Source organism: Bombina bombina, unplaced genomic scaffold (genome assembly GCF_027579735.1).
Source record: "Bombina bombina isolate aBomBom1 unplaced genomic scaffold, aBomBom1.pri scaffold_556, whole genome shotgun sequence".
In the NCBI taxonomy this organism is placed as follows: domain Eukaryota; kingdom Metazoa; phylum Chordata; class Amphibia; order Anura; family Bombinatoridae; genus Bombina; species Bombina bombina.
Genome location: NW_026512715.1, coordinates 127,511 through 147,048, shown reverse-complemented (window position 1 = coordinate 147,048; position 19,538 = coordinate 127,511). Strand labels below are relative to the sequence as shown.

At 39.2% G+C, this 19,538-nt stretch overlaps 1 protein-coding gene across 2 annotated transcripts in view; it reads left to right on the top strand.

The window, feature by feature from the left end:
• Positions 1-8,147, top strand: part of LOC128644504 (N-alpha-acetyltransferase 80-like) — a 29,475-nt gene extending 21,328 nt beyond the window's left edge. For both annotated transcript variants that reach the window (XM_053697087.1, XM_053697086.1), the window contains one exon: positions 7,137-8,147. In XM_053697087.1, the coding sequence (XP_053553062.1) occupies positions 7,137-8,004 (868 nt within the window). In that variant the 3' untranslated portion in view covers positions 8,005-8,147. The remainder of the gene's footprint in view (positions 1-7,136) is intronic.
• The last annotated feature ends 11,391 nt before the right edge of the window (positions 8,148-19,538 follow it).

Sequence of the window (19,538 nt, the reverse complement as noted above, 5' to 3'; positions counted from 1 at the left end):
TTATGAAAGAAAAAAATTAGGTTTCATATCCCTTTAAGTATAGAAACTTTCAGTATAAGTAGGGATTCCACAGCTAAATTAAATGCTATATAAATGTAAAGGATAATTTTGTAAATAGTTAACATTAAATAGATAATTCGGGGGGGGGGGATTAATTAAAGGGGATAAAAATGTAGGGTAAACTGTGCCTTTAATAGGATAGAACCAACAATGTTCAAAAAAGTCTCACAAAGTATTAAAATACAATAATTTTGTCACAAAGTTTAAAGTGATGGTAAAGAAACGTATATGCCAAGATTAGCAGTAACACGATAGGCCCCATTTATTAATGGATAGGCGGACAAGGTTTGCTCCCGTAAACCTTTCTGCCTGGCTTTGCATCGAGCGGCCAACATACACTGCCCACATTTATCATTGCACAAGCCACTGCTTGTGCAATACCGCACACTGCTAGCACGCAGCCAATCATGCATAAGCAGGGGCTGCCAGTCATCCTGATTGGAGAGGTTTAGCAGTACTTAACTTGCGTTTCAGGCTCATGTGCATGAGCCTGATACGCTGGGGCCCCAAAGCTGCTTTTGCATCTTGATAAATGGGGCCCTATATATTTTTTTCACACCACATTTCATAAACTTATTTCTCATACTGCCTTGTATTTCTACCTACGTCCCCTTCTACTTTCCCTTTTTGTAGTGTAGCGACGTATAGAGCAGTCTCAGTCCAATATTATTGCTGATTCACTGTTTAGTTGTGTATTGCTTAGTGACATTACAGATTTGTGTATGTGCATGCATTTGGTCCAGCTGCTCTGCGGAGAGTTAGGAACGGGTGCCCTTTGAAATAAATGGGATGTCCGGTACAGCTTTGCGTTTGCCATTCTGGCTATGACAAGAATTTGAAAGAAAAAAAAATAGGAAAAGGCTTGAACGTGTGTGCGTGCAACTGCATGCGTGTGTGTGGGGGGGGGAGATAAGCACTGTTATGTACTTTTTAAATATATATTTTATCCCCTAGATACGACCCCATACTAGATTTATTCCCCACCATTGATACTGAATTTTGTAACATAGATGACCTTGAAAATAGAACTGCCTCCTTTTTTGATGAGTTTGCTTCTGAACCAAATGTTCTCCAATCCTCAGCTTTACAGTCACATTACTTATGTTTGACACATTTTATGGACCTTTTCCTTGAGCTAATCACAGATGCATAATCTCTTATATGAGCCCATAATGATTTTTTTGGCATTCACGGTTTCAGAAGTCTGACAGAGAAGGTCTTCTTCCAGGTGGGTCCATCATCTTCATCCACAGCGAAGGCGGTGCGGAGCTGTGGTCCGGAGCGGTCTTCCCAGATGTGGAGATCCTCGGCGGTGGTCATCTGTGGCGGCGGTCCTTGGGAGCGGCAGTCCTCAGCAACATGGAGGCTCCTCTTCATCCGATGTCCGTGGTATACTGAATAGTGAATGCAAGGTACCGCAATCAATTTGGGGTACCTTGCATTCCTATTGGCTGAATTTTTCAAAACAGCCAATAGGATTAGAGCTACTAAAATCCTATTGGCTGTTTAAATCAGCCAATAAGATTTCAGTAGCTCTCATTCTATTGGCTGCTGAATTTTTCAAAACAGCCAATAGAATGAGAGCTACTGAAATTCTATTGGCTGTTCAAATCAGCCAATAAGATTTCAGTAGCTGTCATCCTACTGGCTAATTTTGAACATTTCAGCCAATAGGAATTCAAGGTACCCCAATAAATATGGGGTACCTTGAATTCTTTCTTCAGTGTGCGGCGGACGATCGCATGAAGAGGAACCTTCACGCCTTCGCCGAGGACCGCCGCCGCCGATGACTGCCGCCAAGGATCGCCACTTCTGGGAAGACTGCTCCGGACCTCTGCTCCGTGCCGCCTTTGCTGTAGATGAAGATGATGGACCCGCCTGGAAGAAGACCTCCACCGGACTTCTGAAACCGTGAGTACCCATTTGGGGCTTTAGTGTTAGGTTTGTTTTAAATTTTTTGGGGGGTTTTGTTTTTTTAGATTAGGTTTTTTTGGGCAAATCTCAAAAGAGCTGAATGCCCTTTTAAGGTCAGTGAAAAAGAGCTGAATGCTCTTTTAAGAGCAATGCCCATACAAATGCCCTTTTCAGTGCAATGGGTAGATTAGGTTTATTAGTGTTAGATTTTTTTATTTTGGGGGTTTTACTGTTAGGGGGGACTTGGTTTATTTGTAATGTCAAAGAGCTGTTAAACTTAGGGCAATGCCCTACAAAAAGCACTTTTAAGGGCTATTGGTAGTTTAGCATTAGATTAGTGGGGGGGTATTATTTTGGGGGGCTTTTTTATATTCATAGGGATTATGATTTTTGTAATGTATTCATAGGGATTATGATTTTTGTAATGTTTTTTTATTTTCTGTAATTAGATTAATGTGTTTTTTTTGTATTTTTTTATTGTAATGTAGTAATTTATTTTTATTGTAATTAAGGGGTTAATTTAGGGGGTGTTAAGTTAGGGGGCTTATTCATTAAATTAGTTTTTTGCGTTGTGGGGGTTGGCAGTGTTGGAGTTAAATGGTAAATTAGGTTTAATGTGTTGTGAGGGGTTGGCGGATTAGGGGTTAATAGATGTATTAGGTAGTTTGCGATGTTGGGGTTTGCGGATTTAGGGGTATTTTTTCTTAATACTTTGTGCAGGCAGTTAGTTTTTTTTTGTTTTTTTTTAAATACTTATTACGGGCGCTTAGGTTTTTTTCTTTTAATACTTATTGCAGGCGCTTAGTTTTTTTTTTAAATACTTATTGCGTGCGGTTCTATACTTATTGTGTGCGTTGTTTTTTTTTTTGTAATGCTCCGTTTGCCTTTGCTGCATCCCGGTGGATTCTGAAAATGGCAGGATTCTTTCACCACCCTGCCATTTTTGGAATCCACCGGGATGCAGCTTACCAGCTTCGCTGCATCCAGGTGAATTCTTGGCTGCCTCGCGCTGCCAACATTACTTTGAGGATGCGTGCTCAACTGCCGATGGCGACGGACATTACAAACGCAATTATAGTATAGATTTTTAATTTTAATATAATAAACTCAATAAAAAAAAATCCTTTTTTGCACTCCCTCCGTTTACCTAATAATGCAAAGCCATTCACGAATGGCTCTACATATAGCCCTTGGGAGCGCGCACCTCGATATTTAATTCCCTGATTCTGTTCTCTTGCAAGGCTGTCAGTAGGAGGAGTATTTTTCATCTGTCTCGATTAGCTATAACTGTAGTGACGTGATTGTTATCCGTGGCACGTGAGTGACTAGTGTTGCAGACTTGCTCTGTCTAACTACGCAAGCGCACACCTTCACTCTAAAGAGACATGCATGTATGTTTCACGCCTAGTGCGCATGTAAACAGGATTGCGCATTTCCTATTAGCATATTCAGTTAGCAAATAAGAGTAACCAATATGATTGGTCAATTGCTTTAAGCCATTTCAGCAGTTTCTTCAAAAAAGAAAAAGGATGGTAATTATTATGATTTCAGCTTTCTTTACAAACGCAATTTATTATCTATGCACTTTGTGTATTTTAATAAGTAGTATTCTGTTACCAGTGTTATGACCCTTTAACATGATCTAATATAGAGAAAAACAGTGTATCATTTTTTTTTAATGATTTTGTTGGTTTCCATAAGCTGGTTGTAATTGTATTATGCAAAGCTCTATGTAAATCCTACAAAATAAACGGTCAACAAAAACGCGTAAATGCCAGTTCCTTGTGCGCTCATTTAATCATAGCTGAAAATATGTAATGACTCGGATATGACTAGATCGGGCAGTTTTAAAAGTATGTTATGGATTAGAATAGCATAGAAATGAAGAAGCCCCTCTTTTAAATAAATATCCTATATAGAAGACACGTGCATTCTGACGTTTTGTTCACCTCCGAATGCCTAAGATGACAGCTCTTCATGCCGCTCGACTATTTTCGTTACTGCATTTATTCTTGTGCAACAGTAACGCACTCAAATCTGGATTTGCACAAAATGTACTGTGTTGCTGCTGCACAGGAATATATGCGGCAACGAAAATAGCCGTGCGGCTTACACATTCGGAGGTGAACGAAACCTCAGAATCCACATATCTACTGTATAGGTTGGAATAGCAAGGTAATAACTGCGGTAATAGTTATCTGTTGGTGTAAATAACTGGAAGCCCCTACGTGCAGATTAAACATATATATATATATATATATATATATATATATATATATATATATATATATATATATATATATATATATATGTATATATATGCAGGTGGCCCTCGGTTTACACCTGTTCAATTTGCACCTGTTCAAAATAACAACCTTTTTTTCAGTCATGTGACTGCTATTGAAAAGCTTTGGAAAGCAAAATGCACTAATTAAAATAGCCAGTAGGTGGAGCTGTCCGCTTGTTTTGCAGCAAAGTTATGCAACTTAAAGGGACAGTTCACCCAAAAACTTTCTCCCCTTTAAATTATTGCCAATGATACTTTTTACCTGCTAGAGTATTAAATTGGTTGCAAGTAGCTCCTTTACTCTTATTTCAGCATGTGAAATAGCTGATTTAGCTTGTGGTTTCCCAACCTATACTGAAAGTTTTGATACTGGCGTATATGCTATTGACAAGCCTAAGTAAACACAGCCAGCAGAAGAGATTACACCCTCAGTGGGGGGCATGATAGTTAAGTAATAAAATGATAATTTTCCATTGTTCTCTCTATGTATTGAGCTTTGGTGTTCCAGACAAATATAAGATAAGGAAGCAAATCTGTGTACATGAAAGTGATAACATAATGAGATCTGATATTACCTGAAGCTCAACCCATTGTAATAGGCTGTGGTTTCAAAGCACAAAACCAGCTACTTCAGATACACAAATAAACCCGAAAATGCAATTTCTCAAATATTTTATACTCTGCAGTTGGTATAACAAGTCATTTAAAATACATTTATGGAAAAACAATTTTACAGTGTACTGTCCATTTAACAGCCTGAAATTGATCTGTATACACAGAGCAGACATTAGCTATCGAGCAACAAGTTTTAGCAGCCACTTCCCTATTATCTTCCTGTCCAGCTGCTTGAGGTAAGGATGCCTAACTGCTTATTAATCACTGCAGATTGAAATGCATAGAATAGGTGCAGACCCAATATTATCTAACATGCTAACAATGCAGAGAACTGATTGCAGAAAAATGCAAGTAAAAAAACGTTTTTGTTTATTAAACTTAGTTTGATGATGATGCAGTCTGTTGTGTGATTATTTTATTAGGTGCTGTTGGCAAATCTTTTTGTTCATTAAACTTAGTTTGATGATGATGCAGGCTGTTGTGTGATTATTTTAATAGGTGCTGTTAGCAAATGTTTTTGTTCATTAAACTTATTTTGATGATGATACAATCTATATTATTAGGTTTATAATGCTGTTTAGCATTTAAAGTCTTCATTTCAAAGCTTTAAAAATAATGTATTAGGTGTTACTTATGACAATTTTGAGAGGGGCCTGGAACCTAACCCCCTCACTTCCCATTGACTTACATTATAAACTGGGTTTCAATTTACAACGGTTTCGATTTACAACCATTCCTCCTGGAACCTAACCCCGGCGTAAACTGAGGGCTACCTGTATATATATACCAAATGCTCTTATTTACAGTATATAAAGATAAACCCTTACATTGACAACAGTGGAAAATAAACGTATGTTATTGTTTTTTATCTTGCTTATTATAATTTTATATCTGCATTTTTTCACATATTTTGTTGTAGATTTCTTACGTCATGATATATAAATAAAATTATAGTTTATTTCTCTGCTGGGTTTGCTGAAATAAAATATATAATTTGTGTGCATCGTGGTAATGGCAATATTTTAAAATGGGATCCGTTGTGATTGAGATTGCCTGTGAAATTTTCAAGAGAGTCAAAATCAGTGTTTGAAGGCGGTAAAGAGGTGTTTTACTACACATCTCTGCATTAAAGGTGCAATGTAAACGATCCGAATCAGAATTTTATGACAAAAATAATTTAAATGTGTCAAAAGACACTCGAACTCTTTTGTTACAATACACTAGTCAAACTAGGACTTTAGCATTATACAAAAAAATACTTTTTTTTTATTAAAGTGTTCTCCACAGAAAATGTTGCAGCCGGGTAGCATTATGAAGTAGCCAGGTGGGGCAGTGTAATACTTTCTAATATTATAAAATGTTCTGCTATCCAAAGCACAAAATAATTGCAAAATTTAACATACATTTATTTAATGATATTCTGTGCAATAAACAATTAAATAAAATTAATATTAGCTAATGTCAGCTTAATCTTGGCTAAAATTTTAGCCGGATGGTCAGTAAAATCAGCCGGGTGCTGCACCCATCAAAAAAGTCCTAGGGAGAACACTGTGATATAATATGTATTTTAATTATTGTGGGGGTTTTTTGGAAGTATATTATGTGTTTGTGTTATAAATTACATAGAAGACAGTAGCTACAACTTTCTATTTTAATTTATTTAATACCAAAATAAGTTTTCACAGTTCTAAACATATTATACTTAAAGGGATACTGAACCCAAATGTTTTCTTTCATGATTCAGATAGAGCAGCAGTTTTAAGCAACTTTCTAATTTACTCATAGTATCATTTTCTTTGTTCTCTTGCTATCTTTATTTGAAAAAGCAGCAATGTGAGCATAGGAGCCGTCCCATTTTTTGTTCAGTACCCTGGATAGCCCTTTCTTGATTGGTAGCGACAAAAAAAATGTAGTGCTTTAATGTGAACAGTACCTAAAGGCTCCAGAACAGCTCAGCATATGGGTGTGAAATGGTTCGACAACTATGGGGTTAATTTATCTTGGGTGATAATTGATTTTAAAAAATTATTGAAATGGATATTCGAAGGTAAAGAGTCAATTGATATATGTATAAGTATGTTACGCAGCTTCATACATTAGAAAATTAAGGCAATAAAGTACACTGGATAGACTAAAATATATATATACAGTAAATATTTTAAGCAGAAAATTTAATTAAAGACAAAATGTGACACGTAATGAGCAGGGTTAAGGCTTTTACATTTTTTAATTGATTTCTATCTTTTTACTTATTTTTCAGGGTTTTGCCCTATCCCAATGTTGCTCTTGTTCCTTTGCATCATCGTCCAGATCTGAAGGGATCTTGTGCAGATCTTCTGAATCAGCAGTGGCGTCGGAGCCTTGGAGCTCGGATCCATTCCTTGGAGAAATCCTCTGATGACTTCCCAGCATGTTTGGTGCTCATTGGCTCTCCAGGTGGCCCTGCCCTTGGCCATGCTCGTCTCTGTAGAGTGATTGGACACCCAGATAGCTTATTTGTAGAGTCAGTAGTGGTCAGCACGGAGCTCAGAGGAATGGGCTATGGCCGGCGCTTGATGGAGGCAACAGAGTGTTATTCACGGGGCAGGGGCTTCCGAAATCTCTACCTCACCACCCATGACAAGCAGGACTTCTACGCTCACTTAGGCTATACCCTAACAGAACCTGTCCAGAATATGGGTTCTCTGGGTACCTTGCTGCCTATGAGCATGTTACAGAGCATGACAACCACAAGGACTGACCTTACTTCCGCTAATACACCACCCCCACCCCCTCCACTTCCCTCTCCTGTTCATGCACAGGCTTCTCTGTCAGTTGCTGCACCTTCATCTGCTCCAGCTTTTGGACCTTCTACCTCAGCTAATACACCACCACCACCCCCTCCACTTCCTTTTCCTGCACAGGCTTCCTTGTCAATTGCTGCACCTTCAATTTTATCTTCATTAAATTCTGCACCACCCCCTCCTCCTTTCCCACCTATTGCACCACCCCCTCCTCCTCCCCCTTCACTCCCATCTGCTCCATCAGTTACCCCTTCGGTACAGGATATAGGCGCTACCTCTGCTCTACAAACCCCATACAGGGATTTCCGTGGAGAGCCCATATATTGGATGAAGAAAAGTATTTGACTATTTTGAGAGAAGAGAGTTGTATCATCTTGCCAGTCTCATTGTGCCACAATTCATCTGCCTAACCCACCAATCAGTGCCACAGCCTCCTTTTTTTTTTAAATGGCTGTATATGAAATAAAAATGTCTTCTTTTCTAACTCATGCAGTTGTTTTACATTATCTTTTATAAAAAAATGAAACCGCCAAACCACCTAAAATATAGAGGAATTAATCAGTTGTGTGGAATTGTCCCAGGCAAGTAAGTAGGATAGAAAGCTAGGGTCTTAATTCTCCTCTGTGTCCACCCTCTTCTGTGACTATTTAGGTGTATTTACTTAAAGGGACACTGAACCCAAATTTTTTATTTCATGATTTAGATAGAGCAGCAATTTTAAGCAACTTTCTAATTTACTACTACTATCAATTTTTCTTCGTTCTCTTGCCATCTTTATTTAAAAAGCAGGAATGTAAAGCTTAGAAGCCGTCCCATTTTAGCTTCAGCACCCTGGATAGCGCTTGCTGATTGATACATTTAGCCACCAATAAGCAAGCGTAACCCAGGTTCTGAACTAAAAATGGGCCGGCTCCTAAGCTTTACATTCCTGCTTTTTTAAATAAAGATAGCAAGAGAACGAAGAAAAATTGATAATAGGAGTAAATTAGAAAGTTGCTTAAAATTGCTGCTCTATCTGAAACATGAAAAAAATATTTTTGGTGTATTTTTCAGAACAAGCATTTACATCACCTCCAGCCCAGCTATGATCAGAGGAATTTTCCTGCCAGTATATCTGCTAGAAACCTCAAGATGACCAATGTTTTCCATCCTCCATATTTGCCCAGTTTGGCAACCCTCTGTCCTTTTGAATTAATGCTATCACGGCCGTGTGTAAGATAAGAGCTATGTTCTGCACCTACCAAGTGGTTAGTGTGATCACTGGGAGACACTGTGATTTAATCATTGGGAAACCTCTTTCTTCTGCATCAGCAATTTTATGCTTTCCTATGCATCCCACAATTTGAGACCCAATTTTTAAAGATCCCCACAAGATCAATTTTATGTTTCAGGATTGCCTTGTACTCATTCCTTATTCATTTTAATCAAACTGATAGGAGGCTTAATAGCAGTATATAATATATTTTCTCTTTGGAGACTTCTCCCTTAGAGACTTTTTGGGATTGATTTATCAAAGCCTTCATCAGGCTTCACCTGCCTACAACTGCAGGTTCCCACAAGAGAACCTGCAGTCTGTATTTAACAAGCAGCGTTCATCAGATCGCTGCTTCCCTAACCTTTTGCCACCTCTGAGGTGGCAAATTTTAATCTCCCCAGTCTAGTCCAAACGGGGAGATTGACAGCTCCTGCCCACGCGTGTTTGGCTGTGTGCGGGTAGGGTGCAGGATTGCACGCGAGCACAAAATAGCGCTTTGCAATACTGAATTCCGGCAGCGGAATTCAGCCCGCCAAAGGTGAGCTCAGGCGGACAGGGGCGCATATGTGTGCCCCTGCCCGCCACAGCTTGATAAAGCGACCCCTTTGTGTATTAGTTGAACTTTATAGAAACTAGAAGGACTTAAAATATTTATTTTGCTGGATCTAACAAGCATTTCTTTCACTCACAATAACTGAGATAGAAACCCATTTTATAGACTTATGGTATAAACCATTTGTTTTACATGATTTAATCTCATTACTATTAAAGGGACAGGAAACCCCAAAAAATGAATTCATGGTTCAGATAGAACTTGCTAAACAGTGTGTTCCCTATAAGCTATTGAGTGTAGTATCACTTATTAGGTAGAAATTAATTTAATACATATTCATATACTACAAGATAAAAAAATATATGTATTGAAATGTACAATTTGTTACAACAATATATATATATATATATATATATAAAACAATTCTGGAATTAATTAACCTCTTAAGGACATATGACGGAATTTTTTGCAGTTAGAGAAAACATAATTTATGCTTACCTGATAAATTTATTTCTCTTGTGGTGTATCCAGTCCACGGATCATCCATTACTTGTGGGATATTCTCCTTCCCAACAGGAAGTTGCAAGAGGATCACCCACAGCAGAGCTGCTATATAGCTCCTCCCCTAACTGCCATATCCAGTCATTCGACCGAAACTAGCCGAGAAAGGAGAAACCATAGGGTGCAGTGGTGACTGTAGTTTAAAATTTAGACCTGCCTTAAAAGGACAGGGCGGGCCGTGGACAGGATACACCACAAGAGAAATAAATTTATCAGGTAAGCATAAATTATATTTTCTCTTGTTAGGTGTATCCAGTCCACGGATCATCAATTACTTGTGGGATACCAATACCAAAGCTAAAGTACACGGATGAAGGGAGGGACAAGGCAGGTACTTAAACGGAAGGGACCACTGCCTGTAGAACCTTTCTCCCAAAAATAGCCTCCGAAGAAGCAAAAGTATCAAATTTGTAAAATTTTGAAAAGGTATGAAGCGAAGACCAAGTCGCCGCTTTGCAAATCTGTTCAACAGAAGCCTCATTTTTAAAGGCCCAGGTGGAAGCCACAGCTCTAGTAGAATGAGCTGTAATCCTTTCAGGGGGCTGCTGTCCAGCAGTCTCATAGGCTAAGCGTATTACGCTCCGAAGCCAAAAAGAAAGAGAGGTTGTCGAAGCCTTTTGACCTCTCCTCTGTCCAGAGTAAACAACAAACAGGGAAGATGTTTGACGAAAATCTTTAGTCGCTTGTAAGTAAAACTTTAAAGCACGGACTACGTCCAAATTATGTAAAAGACGTTCCTTCTTTGAAGAAGGATTAGGACACAATGATGGAACAACAATCTCTTGATTGATATTCTTGTTGGAAACTACCTTAGGTAAAAACCCAGGTTTTGTACGCAGAACTACTTTATCTGTATGGAAAATCAGATAAGGAGAATCACATTGTAAAGCTGATAACTCAGAGACTCTACGAGCCGAGGAAATAGCCATCAAAAACAGAACTTTCCAAGATAAAAGTTTGATATCAATGGAATGAAGGGGTTCAAACGGAACCCCTTGAAGAACCTTAAGAACCAAGTTTAAGCTCCATGGAGGAGCAACCGGTTTAAACACAGGCTTAATTCTAACCAAAGCCTGACAAAATGCCTGGACGTCTGGAACCTCTGCCAGACGCTTGTGCAAAAGGATAGACAGAGCAGAAATCTGTCCCTTTAAAGAACTAGCTGATAATCCTTTATCCAAACCCTCTTGGAGAAAGGACAATATCCTAGGAATCCTAACCTTACTCCATGAGTAATTCTTGGATTCACACTAATGAAGATATTTGCGCCATATCTTATGGTAGATTTTCCTGGTTACAGGCTTTCGTGCCTGTATTAAGGTATCAATGACTGACTCGGAGAAGCCACACCTTGATAAAATCAAGCGTTCAATCTCCAGGCAGTCAGTCTCAGAGAAATTAGATTTGGATGATTGAAAGGACCTTGTAGTAGAAGGTCTTGTCTCAGAGGCAGAGGCCAAGGTGGAAAGGATGACATGTCCACCAGGTCTGCATACCAGGTCCTGCGTGGCCACGAAGGCGCGATCAAGATCACTGATGCTCTCTCCTGTTTGATTTTGGCAATCAGTCGAGGGAGCAGAGGAAACGGTGGAAACACATAAGCCAGGTTGAAGAACCACGGTGCTGCTAGAGCATCTATCAGCGTCGCTTCTGGGTCCCTGGACCTGGATCCGTAACAAGGAAGCTTGGCGTTCTGGCGAGACGCCATGAGATCCAATTCTGGTGTGCCCCAACGATGAACCAATTGAGCAAACACCTCCAGATGGAGTTCCCACTCCCCCGGATGAAAAGTCTGACGACTTAGAAAATCCGCCTCCCAGTTCTCTATACCTGGGATATGGATCGCTGATAGATGGCAAGAGTGAGTCTCTGCTCAGCGAATTATCTTGGAAACTTCTAACATCGCTAGGGAGCTCCTGGTCCCCCCTTGATGGTTGATGTAAGCCACAGTCGTGATGTTGTCCGACTGAAATCTGATGAACCTCAGGGTTGCTAACTGAGGCCAAGCTAGAAGAGCAATGAATATTGCTCTTAACTCCAGAATATTTATTGGGAGGAGTTTCTCCTCCTGAGTCCACGATCCCTGAGCCTTCAGGGAATTCCAGACTGCACCCCAACCTAGAAGGCTGGCATCTGTTGTTACAATTGTCCAATCTGGCCTGTGAAAGGTCATACCTTTGGACAGATGGACCCGAGATAGCCACCAGAGAAGAGAATCTCTGGTCTCTTGATCCAGATTTAGCAGAGGGGACAAATCTGTGTAATCCCCATTCCACTGACTGAGCATGCATAATTGCAGCGGTCTGAGATGTAGGCGCGCAAATGGCACTATGTCCATCGCCGCTACCATTAAGCCGATCACTTCCATGCACTGAGCCACCGAAGGGCGCGGAATATAGTGAAGAACACGGCAGGAATTTAGAAGCTTTGATAACCTGGACTCCGTCAGGTAAATTTTCATTTCTACAGAATCTATCAGCGTTCCTAGGAAGGAAACCCTTGTGAGAGGTGATAGAGAACTCTTTCCCTCATTCACTTTCCACCCATGCGACCTCAGAAATGCCAACACTATGTCCGTATGAGATTTGGCAATTTGGAAGTTTGACGCCTGTATCAGGATGTCGTCTAGATAAGGGGCCACTGCTATGCCCCGTGGTCTTAGGACCGCCAGAAGAGACCCCAGAACCTTTGTAAAAATTCGTGGGGCTGTAGCTAACCCGAAGGGAAGAGCCACAAACTGGTAATGCCTGTCTAGAAAGGCAAACCTTAGGAACCGATGATGATCTTTATGAATCGGTATGTGAAGGTAAGCATCCTTCAAATCCACTGTGGTCATGTACTGACCCTCCTGGATCATAGGTAGGATTGTCCGAATAGTTTCCATTTTGAACGATGGAACTCTGAGGAATTTGTTTAAGATCTTTAGATCCAAAATTGGTCTGAAGGTTCCCTCTTTTTTGGGAACCACAAACAGATTTGAATAAAATCCCTGTCCTTGTTCCATCTGTGGAACTGGATGGATCACTCCCATTATTAGGAGGTCTTGCACACAGCGTAAGAATGCCTCTTTCTTTATCTGGTTTACAGATAATCTCGAAAGGTGAAATCTCCCTTGTGGGGGGGAAGCTTTGAAGTCCAGAAGATATCCCTGAGATATGATCTCCAACGCCCAGGGATCCTGAACATTTCTTGCCCACGCCTGGGCGAAGAGAGAAAGTCTGCCCCCTACTAGATCCGTTGCCGGATAGGGGGCCGTTCCTTCATGCTGTTTTACAGGCAGCAGAGGAAGTTGATGCTGCACCTGCCTTGAAGTTTCGAAAGGCACGAAAATTAGACTGTTTGGCCCTTGATTTGGCCCTGTCCTGAGGAAGGGTATGACCCTTACCTCCAGTAATGTCAGCAATAATTTCCTTCAAACCAGGCCCGAATAGGGTTTGCCCCTTGAAGGGAATGTTAAGTAATTTAGACTTTGAAGTCACGTCAGCTGACCAAGATTTAAGCCATAGCGCCCTACGCGCCTGGATGGCGAATCCAGAATTCTTAGCCGTTAGTTTAGTCAAATGAACAATGGCATCAGAAACAAAAGAATTAGCTAGCTTAAGTGTTCTAAGCTTGTCAAGTATTTCAGTCAATGGAGTAGCTGTCTGAAAGGCCTCTTCCAGAGACTCAAACCAGAACGCCGCAGCAGCAGCAGTGACAGGAGCAATGCATGCAAGGGGCAGGATAAAACCTTGTTGAATAAACATTTTCTTAAGGCAACCTTCTAATTTTTTATCCATTGGATCTGAAAAAGCACAACTGTCCTCGACAGGGATAGTGGTACGGTTTGCTAAAGTAGAAACTGCTCCCTCTACCTTAGGGACCGTCTGTCATAAGTCCCGTGTGGTGGCATCTATTGGAAACATTTTTCTAAAAATAGGAGGGGGGGGGGGAAACGGCACACCGGGTCTGTCCCACTCCTTAGTAATAATTTCTGTAAACCTTTTAGGTATTGGAAAAACGTCAGTACACACCGGTACCGCGTAGTATTTATCCAGTCTACACAATTTCTCTGGCACTGCAATTGTGTCACAGTCATTCAGAGCAGCTAAAACCTCTCCAAGCAACACCTGGAGGTTCTCAAGCTTAAATTTAAAAGTAGACATATCTGAATCAGGTTTCCCCGAGTCAGAGACGTCACCCACAGACTGAAGCTCTTCCTCAGCTTCTGCATATTGTGACGCAGTATCAGACATGGGCCTTAAAACATCTGCGCGCTCTGTATTACGTCTAACCCCAGAGCTATCGAGCTTTCCTCTGAATTCAGGCAGTCTGGCTAATACCGCTGACAGGGTATTATCCATGATTGCCGCCATGTCCTGCAAAGTAATCGCTATGGGCTTCTTTGATGTACTTGGCACCATTTTAGCGTGAGTCCCTTGAGCGGGAGTCAAAGTGTCCGAAACGTGGGGAGAGTTAGTCGGCATAACTTCCCCCTGGTCAGAATCCTCTGGTGATAATTCTTTTAAAGATAACAGCTGATCTTTATTGTTTAAAGTGAAATCAATACATTTAGTACACATTCTCCTATGGGGTTCCACCATGGCTTTTAAACATAATGAACAAGGAGTTTCCTCTATGTCAGACATGTTTATACAGACTAGCAATGAGACTAGCAAGCTTGGAAAACACTTTAAATCAAGTTAACAAGCAATATAAAAAAAACGTTACTGTGCCTTTAAGAGAAACAAATTTTGCCAAAATTTGAAATAACAGTGAAAAAAGGCAGTTAAACTAACAAAATTTTTACAGTGTATGTAACAAGTTAGCAGAGCATTGCACCCACTTGCAAATGGATGATTAACCCCTTAATACAAAAAACAGATTAACAAAACGAAAAATATGTTTTTTAAACAGTCATAACAACTGCCACAGCTCCTACTTTTGAAGCCTTTTGAGCCCTTCAGAGATGTCCTATAGCATGCAGGGGACTGCTGAGGGAAGCTGAATGTCACAGTTTGTAATTTTAACTGGACCAACTGTAACTTTTATACTATAACAGTGGAAAGCCTCAGGAAACTGTTTCTAGGCAAAAATAAAGCCAGCCATGTGGAAAAAACTAGGCCCCAATAAGTTTTATCACCAAAGCATATATAAAAACGATTAAACATGCCAGCAAACGTTTTATTTTGCACATTAATCAGAGTATATACCTCTGATAGCAAGCCTGATACTAGTCGCTATTAAATCACTGTATTTAGGCTTTAACTTACATTAATCAGGTATCAGCAGCATTTTCTAGCAAATACCACCCCTAGAAAAACAACTGCACATACCTTATTGCAGGATACCCTGCACGCCATTCTCCCTCTGAAGTTACCTCACTCCTCAGACATATGTGAGAACGGCAGTGGATCTTAGTTACTTCTGCTAAGATCATAGAAAAACGCAGGCAGATTCTTCTTCTAAATGCTGCCTGAGAAAAAATAGTACACTCCGGTACCATTTAAAAACAATAAACTTTTGATTGAAGAAAAAACTAACTATATTTTACCACTTTCCTCTAACTACCTCCAGCTATGTTGAGAGCTTGCAAGAGAATGACTGGATATGGCAGTTAGGGGAGGAGCTATATAGCAGCTCTGCTGTGGGTGATCCTCTTGCAACTTCCTGTTGGGAAGGAGAATATCCCACAAGTAATGGATGATCCGTGGACTGGATACACCTAACAAGAGAAAAAGAAATAAGAATCCCAGTGAATCCAGAAGCGGTTTGTCTAGAGACAAAAGAGAGACAAAGGGTCCCGTTACAATCGGTTAGATGTTACAGGAATGGTATATTCAAGTACTTACACTGGGTGTTTCTGCTTTATGGTATAGGCTAAATGCTATACATCCACAGCCGTTCTTTTGTCTCTAGACAAACCGCTTCTGGATTCACTGGAATTCTGATTTCATTTTCTCTTACTGCAAAAAAGGCAATTTTGTCTAGCTGTACCAAGATTTCTTGTGCAAACACATTATTATTATTACTGTCTGTATTATTTGTGTGCATATTGTATTTGATGAACTATGTTTGTGTCTAATGTTTTTATTTTATTTAATTAATTCCAGAATTTTTTTATATATATTGTTGTAACTTTATGTAATAAATTGTACATTTCAATACATATATTTTTTATCTTGTAGTATATGAATATATATTCAATGAATTTCTACCTAATCAGTGATACTACACTCAATAGCTTATAGGGAACACACTGTTTAGCAGGTAACCTATAGGTGGATAATAACACCTACTATTGTGTCAACCAGCACTTCTTTTTGTGTTTTAATGTAAAATTTCTGATCTTTTTTTCTAGATCTTTTTAAAAGGGGAGCTCAGTGCTTTTAGTTGTGCAAAGTACCTTTGCTGGTCTGTGTTTTTTTAATTATCAGATAGAACATACAATTTTAAACAACTTTCAAATTTACTTTTATTATCAAATTTGCTTCATTTTCTTGTTATCCTTTGCTGAAGGAACAGCATTGCACTACTGGCAGCTAGCTGAACACATCTATTTAGCCAATCACAAGAGACAAATGTGTGCAGGCACCAATCACCAGCTAGCACTCACTAGTGTAGGATATGTGTGTATTCATGTTCAACAATGGATACCAAGAGAACAAAGCACATTTTAAAATAGAAGTGATTTTAAAAGTGTCTTAAAATGACTTGTTCTAACGGTTTCTTGCAAGTTTAATTTTGTCTCTCCTATCCCTTTAATTGTGACATTACAGTTTGAATTTTGTAACTGTGGGTACATTAGAACATTGTATTGTTCCTCCTATATGTCCCTTTTAAGGGCCTCAGGTTTCTTTTCTTCTCAGAAACCAGAATATTTTTCAGTTTTGTTTTTTTTAGTTATAAGCGTCCTCTAATAAAGCTATGGGAGTTGTTTTCATCAACCAATCAGGATTCATTTAATAAGTAAATGTACTAATTAAGAACCACCCATCCCCATAGACATACTCCTGTTAAAGGGACATGAAACCCCAAAAAATTATTTCATGGTTCAGATAGAGAATACAATTTTAAACAACTTTCCAATTTACTTCTATTATTTAATGTGCTTCCTTCTCTTGTTATCCTTTGCTGAAAGGTTTATCTATCAAGTTCAGGAGCAGCAGAGAACCTAGATTCTATCTGTTGATTGGTTGCTGCATATATATACTGATTGTGATTGGCTCACCCATGTGTTCAGTTAGAAACAAGTAGTGCATTGCTGCTCCGTCAACAAAGCATATCAAGAGAATGAAACAAATTAGATAATAGAAGTAAATTAGAAAGTTGTTTAAAATTGTATTCTCTATCTGAATCACAAAAGAAAAATTTGGGGTTTCATGTCCCTTTAACTCATTCTAATGAGACCCCACTTCAGAAATCCATTTTTTAATAAATAAAATATTTAGTGACAATTATGTTATGTAAGCAGGTCACCCTTCCACCTCTGCAATATTGTCTTAATAAACATGTAATCTGGGCAATCAGAATCGTACCTCCCACAGCATAGATTCTACAGGGTTGCATCCTCAGTCATGTTTTCCTGGACACTTATAAGTTATACATGCTGCGGGGTGTGCAGAGAGGAACATGAATAGTGTTGTTCAGTGTCACTATCTGTGTGCTGTCCATTCATGTTCCTACCTGCACACCCTGCAGCATGTATAACTCATAAGTGTCTAAAAAAACATGGCTGAGGTGGCAAGCTTTCCCAGCATGCATGCATACATTAGTGTGTATTTATGCCGTACATTTGCATATACCTTTTAAGTTCATGACCAACCATTTTATGTTTTACTTAAATTAATATGTTTATTTGTAATATGAGTTGAGAAAATCATCTTAAAGTGAAGGTAAACTTTAGTGAATGAAAGCCCGTTTTTTAAAAAATACTATTAAAAACAGGGGCACTTTCAGTCATCAAAGTTTACAAAGCAGCCATTTTGTTAAAAAAAATTACCTTTTTTTTTCTTTTCACTGCTACAGCAGCTTCCCCCACCTAGAGATCCTCTATTCACACGTCAGTGATGACTAATCCGGCTCACTCCAATCACAGCTTTCCCCCAGGGTAGTCATTGCCTGAGGCCATGCTGTGATTGGAGGAAGCAGGGTTAGTCATTGCTGACATGTGAAGAGAGGATCTCTAGGTGGGGGGAGCTGCTGTAGCAGTGAAAAGAAAAAAACATAATTTATGTAAGAACTTACCTGATAAATTCATTTCTTTCATATTAGCAAGAGTCCATGAGCTAGTGACGTATGGGATATACATTCCTACCAGGAGGGGCAAAGTTTCCCAAACCTCAAAATGCCTATAAATACACCCCTCACCACACCCACAAATCAGTTTAACAAATAGCCAAGAAGTGGGGTGATAAGAAAAAAAGTGCGAAAGCATAAAAATAAGGAATTGGAATAATTGTGCTTTATACAAAAAATTCATACCCACCACAAAAAAAGGGTGGGCCTCATGGACTCTTGCTAATATGAAAGAAATGAATTTATCAGGTAAGTTCTTACATAAATTATGTTTTCTTTCATGTAATTAGCAAGCGTCCATGAGCTAGTGACGTATGGGATAATTAATACCCAAGATGTGGAACTTCCACGCAAGAGTCACTAGAGAGGGAGGGATAAAATAAAGACAGCCAATTCCGCTGAAAAAATAATCCACACCCCAAAATAAGTTTTAATCTTATAATGAAAAAAACTGAAATTATAAGCAGAAGAATCAAACTGAAACAGCTGCCTGAAGTACTTTTCTACCAAAAACTGCTTCAGAAGAAGAAAATACATCAAAATGGTAGAATTTAGTAAAAGTATGCAAAGAAGACCAAGTTGCTGCTTTGCAAATCTGATCAACCGAAGCTTCATTCCTAAACGCCCAGGAAGTAGAAACTGACCTAGTAGAATGAGCTGTAATTCTTTGAGGCGGAGTTTTACCCGACTAGACATAAGCATGATGAATCAAAGACTTTAACCAAGACGCCAAAGAAATGGCGGAGGCCTTCTGACCTTTTCTGGAACCAGAAAAGATAACAAATAGACTAGAAGTCATTCTAAAATCTTTAGTAGCTTCAACATAATATTTCAAAGCTCTTACTACATCCAAAGAATGTAAAGATCTCTCCTTTGAATTCTTAGGATTAGGACACAATGAAGGAACAACAATTTCTCTACTAATGTTGTTAGAATTCACAACTTTAGGTAAAAATTTAAATGAAGTCCGCAACACCGCCTTATCCTGATGAAAAATCAGAAAAGGAGATTCACAAGAAAGAGCAGATAACTCTGAAACTCTTCTAGCAGAAGAGATGGCCAAAAGGAACAACACTTTCCAAGAAAGTAATTTAATATCCAAAGAATGCATTGGTTCAAATGGAGGAGCTTGTAAAGCCCCCAGAACCAAATTCAAACTCCAAGGAGGAGAGATTGACTTAATGACAGGTTTTATACGAACCAAAGCCTGTACAAAACAATGAATATCAGGAA